The sequence below is a fragment of the Colletes latitarsis genome, chromosome 2, assembly GCF_051014445.1.
Source record: "Colletes latitarsis isolate SP2378_abdomen chromosome 2, iyColLati1, whole genome shotgun sequence".
In the NCBI taxonomy this organism is placed as follows: Eukaryota; Metazoa; Arthropoda; class Insecta; order Hymenoptera; family Colletidae; genus Colletes; species Colletes latitarsis.
The window spans coordinates 8,088,729-8,101,319 of NC_135135.1; the positions used below are offsets into that span (position 1 = coordinate 8,088,729).

Here is a 12,591-nt window from a genome sequence, read left to right on the forward strand (position 1 = left end):
TTTTTTGCTGGCATGCGAATAAGTCGTGGCTCGATGGTGGCCCTGCTGGACAATATTTTTTTATTTAGTATTGCGCGACGGTGCCTTACGCGTAAAATTAAATTAAGGTTAGCTGTTAAGCGATTAACCATCGTCTATCACTTATACCAGAAGAATAATGTGCCTTATATAAAATAGTATATAGATTTTAGATATCTTGACTTTTTGAAGGATCGATACGGGACGATTAATTTCGTGGATAATGAAACAGAAGTATGAAAAGTTTTTGAAATTCAAAGTTGATACAAGTAAATTATATTCAAAATAAAAAATTTGTGAAAGAAATGCGATAAAATGAATTCCGACGTTTTCTGGTCCATCGTGGTACGAGATTATAAACAGATAAAAAGTCCCGTTTCGATCGTTTTACTAAAAGTAACAAAACATTTGCTTTTTTTTATTTACCAACGTATATTATAATGCACACAAGGATGATACGTAGTGTGTTTCTCTCGTCTGTTCAGAAACGGGTGTATTTTTAGGTCAGTCCTGTCGAATGTTCAATCGTTACCAGGATCCAAACTACTTAAAGTGCCAGCTTTTTAATACGTTCGTTCTTTATTGCCGATAAGATAAAGAAAGACATTATTAATTTTTCGTCTAATACGTCGGTTCGAGGTAACATGAATAGTTAGACGAAGAACGAATAATAAATTATATTCATTAAAAGAATAACGTTTAGTATGTCTTTTTTATGTATTATAGTAACGATAGATGGAAAAGTTATAACAACGGTAAAGCGAAAGAAGAATAATTTAAAATATTAGATCGCTGGAACAAGCGAATGAAATTGAAAATTTTATTGATATTGGCGACTTTGAAGCTCTGTTCTTTTATTTTCAAAATTAAACAAAACGTTTTTTACACGCAGCACATTTTCACATTTTTATTATTCTGAACTTAAAAAGGATAAAGCTTAAAAAAAAAAAATGAAAATATTCATTGGCCAAGAAATCCGATTGTTTGCAGGCTTCGAGATTCGTTTTAAATATTTGCAAGTAATTATTTCGTCACTTTTAACTTGTTATATATTTTCAGCCGCGGATTTGAATACTCAGGAGATACTAAGGCAGGAACCACATGCGTTTTTAGATTAAGCTATATTTTAACGGAAAGCAAATCCTTAACATTGAGAAGGTTGATACCAAATAAAAGAGTAGTTAATGCAATAAATTAAGAGGTTTGTATTTTTTTAGCGAATATGAATATTTTAGTACCTAGCTAGTAAGTGTTCTCTCTTTTTTTATCCCTTATTTTATAATTACGATTTTTTTTATTTCAAACATGTACTAATTCGAGAATGCTCAATGTTCTCCTTCCCCCGTGCTCTCTCTTTCTTCTGTATTATTTTAGTTTTATTAGTTTCGAATGCATCGAGTAAGTTAAATTATGTTTGGTATTATCGTTCGAATGAAAAATAATTATTAGCATATCTGCGTCGTTCTAACGAAATTTTGTAAGCCCCTTTGGGGCAGGTTCCTGTATTTTGTCAATTGAAATATACTTAACTAATTATTTATCGCCGTTTCCTTCCTTTTATTTAAAGTACAAACCAGAACACGACGGACTGCCGCTATGCTCATGAACAAGGTGATCTCTTAATTGTATTTATTTACAATACAAGCAAATTATTATTCCTATACCACTAGAAACTTCCATAATAGTCTGAGAATCACAGCGAGAAAAATGGCCATGATTGCTGCTATCCTGTATTTCGATGGCTTCATTTCTATAGGTATCCCGGACACGGTTCCTTTTGGTAAACACGGTTTCAACGAAGGAGAGATACCTTTGCTGACCGGTATACCCTTCATAGAATACTTCGTCGTTTCTACGATTTCCACTTTAACCATTTTCCCTAAGTATTCCTTCCTCAAGGGCACCAACACCTGCTCGTAGGATTTGTTGTGTCCAACGTAATGCTTCTTATCGTGAGATACTTCCGTGACTAGCACGTCCTGGACGAGCCCCACTTTACCATCGTACGGCGAATAGGACTGAAAGAACTCCGATAATCTTTTCGTTCGTTTCTTCACCTGTTGCGCGGGCACGCTCTGCATTCGGGCAGCGGGCGTGCCGGGTCTGGGAAAGAACTGATTGATGAACAAACTCGGGAACTTGTACTTCTGGCAAAGCTTCATCGTTTCCTCGAAATCGTCCTCCGTCTCTGTGGGAAAGCCGCAGATGATGTCCGTGGCCACGGTTAGTCCCGGGACACGTTCGCGCAGAAAATTGACAACGTGCTCGAAGTTGGCGCGCGTGTACTCTCGTTTCATGTCTGCCAGCACCTGGTCGCTGCCCGATTGCACGGGGATGTGGAGGAAACTGTAGACCTTCGGGTGTCTCAGGATCTTGCTCATCTCCTCCAGGTGTTCCATAATGTACGGTGGGTTGGTCATTCCTACGCGGATCATACATCCGTCAGGAACCACTTGGACGAGTTTCCATAGCAATTCCGGCAAACTGGTGCCAATGTCTCTGCCGTAAGTGCCCGTGTCTTCCGACGTTAACCACAATTCGCAGACCCCCTCCTCGAACGCCTGCGTTGCTCTCTCGATGATCTGTTCCGGCGTGTAACTTCCCAGCTCGCCTCTCGCGTGTTTTGTCTTGCAGTAAGTGCACTGATTCAGACATCCTGTATTTATAGCGATGATCTCGATCAACGGATTCCTGCGCACCTTAGGAAGACTCAGAGAAGCGCCGCCGATTTTCTTACCGGCCTCCTTTTTCTGTTGCAGGAACCGGACCGTGTTTCCTTTTAACGTTTCCTCGACCACTTCCACGACACGATCGATTTGCTGCACGCCGATCATGCTCAATCCTTGCAGGAAAGATGATTTCGGCGCGCCCTGCGGTACGCATCTGGGAAGATATTAGGTTCTGTCATTGATAAAATAAAGGATCAGATACATTTGCATCAATAAATTTTCTGTATTAATTAGCCGGGACAATTGGATTGGATATTGATTCAATCTGGAAGATTACTCTTAGGCATACAAGATTTAAAAATTACTATTTTCTTAAATAATTTATGTAATTATCATAGGTATAAGAAAGAAGTAACTATATATGCAACATTCGTAGGAAGAACATGTCTTATAGTAGAATACTAAATTAGATGTTTTCAGTTAACGTTTATCTCATAGGAAATAGGAATTATATATAAAACATTATACCCAGCAACCACAACGTGTTTTCCCTGTTTCTTTCCAGCCTCGATTTCATTTCTAAAATGGTCCTCCGCAGGACTCTTCACTGTACAGGAGTTTAACACCCACAAGTCTGCCTCATTCCTATTTTCTGTTAACTTGTATCCATACGTAGCAAGCTGGCCTGCCATATATTCGCTATCAGAATTATTATGCGTGCATCCCCAGGTTTTTAAATAAATTGTCTGAGTCCCTGGCACAATGCTATTGAAAATTGGAGGTTCTGGAAACTCTGGTGTAAATTGTTTACGCTTAGAACGAATGGTAATATTTTTTCGTGTACTATATCGTTCTTTCGGCGTAATGTCTTGCGAAGATATTAAATCTTCTATATCGTCGATAATATCCACGCACGGTGCTGGCATTCTAAAAACTAAATTGCATAACCTATTTTTAGGTTAATTTCACGCTGAATGAAGTCTGTTAATTGTTACTTACTTTTCAAACTACTTTCGTCAAATTCTTTTCGCGTCCTTACGTTTGAATAAAACCATTAATAAAATATGGTAGGACACGTAAAAAGTAAGGTTAGAAAGAATTGTATAGGTTATGTTTTAGAATGCTTGTCAACATATGTGTCTTTCAAATCTTAACAGCAACGATTTCTATTGGATACGAAAATTAAGTGCAACATGTTCTAATTGGTCCAATTTATTCTACAACTAGCTGTAGCATTTAAAAATTCTGTACGAGTTTTTCATAAAATATTTAAAGTATTAAATAACAATAAATTGTAGTGATAGAATTTGATTGCATAGCGTATGATATAAGTATTTCATCGTACGAAAGTTGGTATCACACAAACTAAAATTCCTATCCGTAAAATACTAGTGATTTTTGGGTGATCTCTTCGTTTAAAAATGGTAATTTCGAGGACTATATTTAATCGAACAACACTAAAATTGTATTTCCACTTACATATAAAATCAATTAGAGTAAGTAGAAAGTTCAGAATGAATGAGAAACGGTTACGAGAGGAGGGGAGGAGGGCTTTAAAAGTTTTACTTCTAACGTGGGGACGAAATATCTGAAAGTATATTTTTAAACTTTCTTTTGATCGAAAATCAATTGACTTTATTATTGGGATTGGTCGAAGGTTATTCTTTATGTTTTTGTTATAATGTGTATATTTTAAAAAATTTTTAATTCAACGTTCAATCTAACCATTCAAATAGTCAATGTTATATTACAAAGCAGAGGTTGGCGACCTTTTTATGCCTATTAAAGTATTATACTAAACTAAAAACAAGAAAAATATACTTACCACAACTTCATTTAACTTACTTGTGAGTAGTACTAGCAGTTGGCGGATCATTCTTCTGCAATTCGGATTAGGTATCGGAATGTTTTCTGCATTTCTCTTTCTTCGTTATTTGGGCACTGTTTTTCGCAATTATCACACGTTTACATAACCGACCATTCTCTGCTCTGTTCGAGAGACTCATTGTTTCGCGTTTTTTCGATTTAATGTTATAAACAATTTGAAGAATATTCGACACTTGAACGTTTCACATACGCGGGCACTCGAATACTAACGTCGCTGATTTCAGATCACGCATGTGCATTGCGTGCAGTTGTTTTGGCACCACTGATGCTGGATGAATTTGAAATAGTTTTCCGTTGTAGTTTATCATTGTGAGTAGTTTGTGCGGGACGTTGAATTTTAAGTTCATTTACGCGTAATATAATGTCATCGCGTCAACAAAAGTATAAACAGATACCTATCGGTTTTGGTAACATAAAAGAGGGTCGTGCTATTCGTAGTAAGGAACAAAATGAATTGCGCAAATATCGCAGGGCGGAGATTGTAACGTATAATAGAAATGGATTGGATACATGTGCTTCTGTATCGCAGAATACAGGTTTGTAAAGCCACTTCTGTTTAATTATTCTGCACCATATTTTTGACATCCATACAATGTAAAGGCCCTGGAAATACGTTGAATCTATTTACATTTATGTGGTGGTTATATTTTATTTTCAGAAACAGAGGTACCTGGTAATGTACAAAAACGTACAGTTAAACTTCTAACGTGGAAAACTGAACGCGATAAACGTAAAAGGATGGAGGAAGCAAAGAAGGTACGTCCATTTGTTGTTGGTTCTGTGCATCATAAAGTATATTCTCCAGTGACCATAGATGAAGGTACATCGATTGTAAAGGTACAGAAACAGACTGTACCGTTGATACCTAACCTTCCTCCGAAAAGAATTACTAAAGCTACAGATGAAGGTACATCGATTGTAAAGGTACAGAAACAGACTGTACCGTTGATACCTAACCCCCCTCCGAAAAGAATTACTAAAGCCACAGAAAAGAGGTTGTTGTATAAAGCACAAGCAAAGAATGTAACTTCTTCAATAGGTTTTAATATTAATGGCACTAAGGAACAAAAAGTTCAAAAAGAAAAGGAGCAGATAACTGTAAAGAAACAGAAGCCAAAAACTGTAAAGAAACAGGAGCTGAAAACTGTAAAGAAACAGGAGCAGAAAATTGTAAAGAAACAGGACCATTTCCATGCCTCGTCTAATTATAATTTGAAGCATTCAACAGGATCCCACCAGAGGTTACCGTTTGGTAGAACAGGCATACCATTACCTATTGCAACGAAGAAAGACGCTTCCCCATCTTTGAAAACAACAAGGGGAAGTAGAACTAGTACTACCAAATTTATCGTAGGTGAGAATCATGATCAAAAACACAATGTGTTAGCAAAGGTTGATGTGGAAAAAGATACGAATGATTCGGATGAAAGTTCTATCGAAACCATAAAATTAAATATTTCATCGGATGAAAATGAAACATTTAGTATATCGAATGATAACGACAGCAAGAAAAATATTGTTACAAATGATAATGAAAATAGTAACAAGGAAGAAGAAGAACATGATAAATCATGTAATAACAGTGTTAAAGAGTCTCAAATAATACTTGATAATAATGCTAAAGTAACACCGTCTTCGTCAAATAATAATACACCTACATCAGCCGACGCCGATTCCCTTAACGAACCGGTGTTCTTTTCACCATATGTAGTTACCAGTCGTGGGAAAAGTAATGCTAGGAAAGAGCAACAGTTGAAACGTGGTTTCAGTCTTAACTCTTCGGGAAACGACAACATTCCTACAAAAGATACCGTTATGAAAAATTTAAATATCTCGATCGAAGAGGAAGAACGCACTGCACAGTATTTTCAATTTCTTCTAAACAAGGAAATAGATAGATTAAGAGAATTATGCGAGAAATGGGAAAAGGTGAAAACTGAGACAACAGAAATCACGGAAGATGCACAATACCAAATTATTCAGGCTATTGGGCAAACGAATTTGCTAATAACTAAAAAGTTTGAAAGATTTCGCGGTTTAGTTTCCGATTGCGAGACGGGAAAAGGAGAAATGTTAGTCACGTGTAAAGATTTACAAGGATTTTGGGACATGATGTACATGGAAGTAAAGAATTGTGATTTGAGGTTTGAAAAATTGGAACAACTCTGTTCGCGAAACTGGGAAGAAGAGGAACCGCCTGCAATTATCAAGCCGCTTGTTAAAAACAAGAAAAAGGTCGCGAACAAAAGATTTGTGCCTACAAAGTCAAGTTCAATCAGGGCATTTTTGGCAAGAAATAGAAGGAAACAAGAAAGAAGCGTTGAAAACAGTATAAAAGCGGCCAAAATTATAAGTAATGAAGAATCAATCAATAAACATAGACTGAATGGAAGCAGCCCTAATGTAAAATTAAAAACAAGAAGATATAAATCAATGGATTTTAATAGCCACAAACGTTCATCTGTTAAACGCAATGGATTAAGTCTGTTACGAGAAGTACAATTATCCGAAACCAGAAAACCTCGATTTTCTGTAGCTGCAACGAAAGTATCCTGGTTTAACGATACTATAACACCCGGGAAAAGTATACTAAAACAACCAAAGAATTCAGTTAAAATGGAATCCAATACGAAAACAACTCATAAAGTGAACTTCAATGATACCGTAGAATTAAATGAAGTTCCGGTCGATGAAGAAACGCAAAGAAAGATGGATTTAGCTACAGCATTTGCTAGAATAGACAGTCTTGACTTTGACTATCCCGAAGAAAGCGAAACAATTCATGCAGAAAGGAAATTAGATTTTACTAATAGCAGTTTTCTTGAAACGCAAGATTCTGAAAAAGAAAACGCGTTAGTTCCAACTAAACAAATACAATCTGCAACACCGTTGCAGGTATCTGTATTAAATAATAATTTAAACACGTCGTCACGAAGGGTAGACTTCAGGAGACAACATGCTATTGATGAAAATGACGAAACATTTGATGAAACTGATAAAGTATTCGATGAAGCTGACAAAATATCTGAAGAAACTGACAAAATATCTCATGAAACTCCATTGCTGGACACTACAATTTCCATACCATTTATAGAAATCACTGACGTTGCAGATTTAAATGTATTGAAAGAAAAGTCGGAGAATGACGAGCCTGTAAATGATAAAGAAGAAGTAGATAATGCCAATGAAAGTATAAGAGTTTTGAGAACTAGAACTGTTATTGCAGGAAATACACCTCAGCGTAACAGAAGACATTCGCGGAAATTATCTCTAAGTGTAAACGAATCGGAGCATAAAGAAAATAAAACTCCTTTGGAAACGAGAAGAAGTTCTTTGAGAATCAGGGCCAAAAATAATGAGAAGATTAATTCGAAGATAAATTTACAGGTTGCTACGGATAATTTGAACTTAAGTGAAAAAGTTGGGAAGAGGAGGTCTAAGAGAAACGTCAAATTTTTAGGTAACGTATAAACGATTATTAATAAAAAAAATATTTAAGTGATAAATCAAGAGGGAATCCCGATTTATTAAAAGAAAATTCGCGTTACACCTAAGATATAATAAATAAAAAGATTGATGTGGCCTTTTGGAATATTTATTGGAAACATAAATGTGACTTATCACTGGAGCTCCGTCTAGTAGATTTTGGTTTATGGGGGTCATAAACATAATGATTCTAGCTGCAGTAGTTGTATAATAATTTCGAATGGCCATTCAGCGCGATTACATCGTACAACAGATTTTAAAACAGTCTCATATATTTAAAATAATTAAATTTATAGCCCCTATTAGATGCGATTAACAGTTCAACCGATTTTTGTTCATCAAACGAGATCAAACATGACCGTATTCAGACTATTTTTAATTGTAGGTAGTTTTTAAAAAATTATTCAAATAATTTCCAACTATAAATGCCCTAATCAGATCGTGTTTAATTCATTTTTGTCGGAGAAATTTTATTTAAAAAATGTTAAGAAACAGTGGGGAGATGATAATCATTTTCACTTGAAATTGGGGACAAAGTGAATATTATAGATAGTCGAATGTGTGAAGATTGATGAATGATTTATAAGTGATATTCGGTTCAATAAATATTTCGTAGACTCCAGTGAGACTACAGAAAATGAACCAGTATTTCCTATGACTCCACACGTTCGACGAAGTAAAGCACAGTCTACTGAAACAAGACGAAAAAGTACACATACAGAAGACGATGCATCAGTACAAACTCCAGAGAAAGGTAACCATCAGTTTTATACTTTTCATATTTTATTTATACATGCCATCGGTGGTATTTGAATCTGAAGTTAAAAAATTTAGACAATTAAAGTTAGAACATCAAACAGGGAGATATGGTAAAAATATAAAAACACAAACGATTATTTTACGATCGTTGATATAGAATTATCCTTTTTCATTTATTCTGGTAAAGCTATATCATTAGTCCTTGCTGGCTGGAAGTTAATAACGAAATTAGTGAAAAATTCAGAGATTATTTACATAGACTAAATCATTTTTCAAGAACAAATATTTTTCTTCTGTGTTTTCGAGTAGTAATTAAAATAGAAAACGACAAATAGAATCGTGGATTACAATGGGGAGGGAGGAGATAAGAGCTACAAAGCTTTATTAATTTCACGGTAGGTTTAGCTTTGTATACATTTAAATATGAATACAATTTTTATTTTAGTTCCTGCACGGGTTAGACGATCACGAAATAAAAAGGCATCGTCCGTGGATAAAAACTAATTTAATCGTACAACAATTTTTTGAAAAGTTTGTTACAATTATATAGTGATGTTTAATTTTCTTAATTTAAATTTTTTCTAAGTTTTTGTTTTCATTGTAAATACTTTTTTGATAGTTTAAACGGGAGTGCCTGGTAACGTGTAAATAATTTATCAATAAACAACGTATTTTATTCGTGGATTGGATTTTAAAAACTGTATGTACCTGTATGATATTTGTAGAAATAAAGTTGATTTATTTAATACAGTACAAAATGCGTTTTTCAATACGAATGATACTATTCTTTACAACATAATTGATAGACAGTTGGATTTCGGTTAGGTTGATTAATTTGTTTACACTCATATATACAGGGTGTTTGGCCACTCTGGGAAAAATTTTTATGGGAGATTCTAGAGGCCAAAATAAGACGAAAATCAAGAATACTAATTTGTTGATAGAGGCTTCGTTAAAAAGTTATTAACGTTTAAAGTTCCGCCCGTACTTAATTTTTTTCTAACAAGTGGGTAGGATTTCAGGGGTAGGTTTATTCACCAAAAATTATTGTAATTGACCCCCACAACCGAAGATAATTTTTCCAGAACGTTTTGAAATTTTTTAATTTTGTCGAAAAATTTCACACCTTGAATTTTTTTCTCGAAAGTGCCTTTGTCCATATTTCTTAAAAATTTGTTTTTCATTTTTAAGAAATTTGTTTGACACTCTATAGAAAAGTTGTCTAATACTTTTTTGTAGGTACCCATGGGCTTTGCTTCAGGAAAAAGTTTCATTGAAATATATTCACTATTATAAAAATTATGGCTGTTTGAAAGTTAGACCATTTTTATGGGGGTTTTCTAACTTTACGGGGTCAAGGAACAACTTTTTTAGTATTGTTAGAATTCCTACATATTCTCCACTAAAATACGCGTTATTTGCATTTTTAAACATTAAAATCCTCCAATTCGTTCAGGAATTATGACATTTTTAAGATTCGCATGAAATTTCGGGGCAACATTTCTGGCCTCACATTAGATTTTCGTTAAAGAATTTTTTTCTCGAAAGTGTGTAGAATTTCGGGGGTATGTGTATTCATCAAAAATGATTGTAATTGCTCCCCGCAACCGAAAATAATTTTTTCAGATGATTTGAAACTTTTTAATTTGATTTTTTTATAAATTTTTAATGAAGCCTCAATCAAGAAATTGATATTCATGATTTTCGTTTTATTTTGGCCTCTAGAATCTCCCATTAAAATTTTTCCCAGGGGTGGCCGAACACCCTGTATATTTGCAAAGTACTATGTGCGCAACGTTTTTAAATAAACGTTGAATTTAGTTTAAATTTTTGCACTCTATTATAAAATGTGTTCTTTAATATAGAATAATTAAAATACTATAAGAATAGTTAAGTACAAATAATAAATTGTATAAATGCTTGTGTGAAATATAAATCTAAATATTTTGGAAACGCAGTAAAACACTGAGTGGCGCATCTCCCTACACCGTCCCTGTAATTTTAAGAAAACGAAAAAACGGACACAGAATATTGAAACATATTTTTATATTATTTGTGAACCCGGGGGATCGAGTTTGCAAAATAAAAACAGTTTTTTTACGAAGGCAGTTTTCCTAATAATCGATGAAGACTGCCAACTCCGATGATTGCGTAAACTGTTAATATTTTATATCGAACAAAACCCCTGATATCGAGTACAAAAGTGATCTCGTCCCTACAATTTTAGGAAATCGAAAAAACGGACACAGAATATTGAAACATATTTTTGTATTATTTGTGAACCCGGGGGATTGAGTTTGCAAAGTAAAAACAGTTTTTTTTACGAAGGCAGTTATCCTAATAATTGATGAAGACTGCCAACTCCGATGATTGCGTAAACTGTTAATATTTTATATCGAACAAAACCCCTGATATCGAGTACAAAAGTGATCTCGTCCCTACAATTTTAGGAAATCGAAAAAACGGACACAGAATATTGAAACATTATTTTGTATTATTTGTGAACCCGGGGGATTGAGTTTGCAAAGTAAAAACAGTTTTTTTACGAAGGAAGTTTTCCTAATAATCGATGAAGACTGCCAACTCCGATGATTGCGTAAACTGTTAATATTTTAAATCGAACAAAACCTCTGATATCGAGTACAAAAGTGATCTCGTCCCTACAATTTTAGGAAATCGAAAAAACGGACACAGAATATTGAAACATATTTTTGTATTATTTGTGAACCCGAGGGATTGAGTTTGCAAAGTAAAAACAGTTTTTTTTACGAAGGCAGTTATCCTAATAATTGATGAAGACTGCCAACTCCGATGATTGCGTAAACTGTTAATATTTTATATCGAACAAAACCTCTGATATCGAGTACAAAAGTGATCTCGTCTTGTGGGCTTGTCCGAGCGTCGTTCGCGATACCGCGGTCGCATATGGACTGTGCAGAGTTGAAAAGAATATGAGCGGAAGTGAAGTATGATAAGCCGTAGTGGATTAGTGACACTCCCATGCTCACATTTTTTTGGTTATTATTGGTCGAAACGGTCACATACGTTAAACTCGGACCTACTTCTATGTCAAAGCATACCATCAAGGACCAAATTGTGGTGGTTGAAGGTCAAAGGTACAATTTTCTTGCTCCTTATCTTTTAAGTTTTGCTTAGAACCAAGTTTAACCAAAGAGTAACCGTAAGATCTGTAAATAAATTTATAAACTAATAACATTTTATTTATTATTAGATTATGAACTACATCGAGGGTGGCGAATTTCTTTGCCGAGAGCTACGAGAGTCTCATTAGTTAGGTGATTAGAGGATAAAGAGAATAAAGTAAATAAAGATTTAAATTAATTTTACAATGCTTGATAAAACCAAGTAATATGTAATTTCCTTACTAAGTTCTTGTACTTGTGAATGAAGGGTAGAGAGAGGATTCTGTGTAATTGATAATGACGATAATAATAGTAGTGATAATTTATTGTACGGGTAACATCATCTGAGTATACATTTATGTAGGAGATTTGTATTGAATATTTGTGCCATGCTGTAATTTTGTTGAATGTTAATTTATGTGCAAAAGGGTTGAAAGTGCTTTGTTCAAGATGGAATGGGTAACTAGGGACAGCGGGACAACAGGGAGTATGAAACAAGTGATTGTGAAAGACAGACGTGTTTACAATTTGTGTTGTCAATTAATGTGATTTTAATTTATGTGTTTTAAATTCGTTTATTATAATTATATGATTTGTACATTTCTTCCTCAAATAAATTCTCTTCGTTA

At 34.5% G+C, this 12,591-nt stretch overlaps 2 protein-coding genes across 5 annotated transcripts; one reads left to right on the forward strand and one right to left on the reverse strand.

Moving 5' to 3' along the window:
• Positions 1–1,416: 1,416 nt before the first annotated feature.
• Positions 1,417–3,849, reverse strand: LOC143351459 (threonylcarbamoyladenosine tRNA methylthiotransferase). 3 transcript variants are annotated; one of them, XM_076782961.1, is made up of 3 exons: positions 3,687–3,849; positions 3,216–3,614; positions 1,417–2,901 (listed from the first exon to the last, which is right to left on the reverse strand). In XM_076782961.1, the coding sequence occupies exons 2-3, from the start codon at positions 3,611–3,613 to the stop codon at positions 1,677–1,679; spliced, it is 1,623 nt and encodes a 540-aa protein (XP_076639076.1). In that variant the 5' UTR covers position 3,614; positions 3,687–3,849; the 3' UTR covers positions 1,417–1,676. The 3 variants fall into 3 exon arrangements, with proteins under 3 accessions (XP_076639076.1, XP_076639075.1, XP_076639074.1); XM_076782960.1 differs by having other exon boundaries at positions 3,216–3,621; XM_076782959.1 differs by having other exon boundaries at positions 3,216–3,635.
• A 1,039-nt stretch (positions 3,850–4,888) lies between these two features.
• On the forward strand, positions 4,889–9,522 carry LOC143346638 (uncharacterized). 2 transcript variants are annotated; one of them, XM_076774945.1, is made up of 5 exons: positions 4,889–5,110; positions 5,233–5,394; positions 5,482–8,034; positions 8,677–8,814; positions 9,265–9,522. In XM_076774945.1, the coding sequence occupies exons 1-5, from the start codon at positions 4,936–4,938 to the stop codon at positions 9,321–9,323; spliced, it is 3,087 nt and encodes a 1,028-aa protein (XP_076631060.1). In that variant the 5' UTR covers positions 4,889–4,935; the 3' UTR covers positions 9,324–9,522. The 2 variants fall into 2 exon arrangements, with proteins under 2 accessions (XP_076631060.1, XP_076631049.1); XM_076774934.1 differs by having other exon boundaries at positions 5,233–8,034.
• The last annotated feature ends 3,069 nt before the right edge of the window (positions 9,523–12,591 follow it).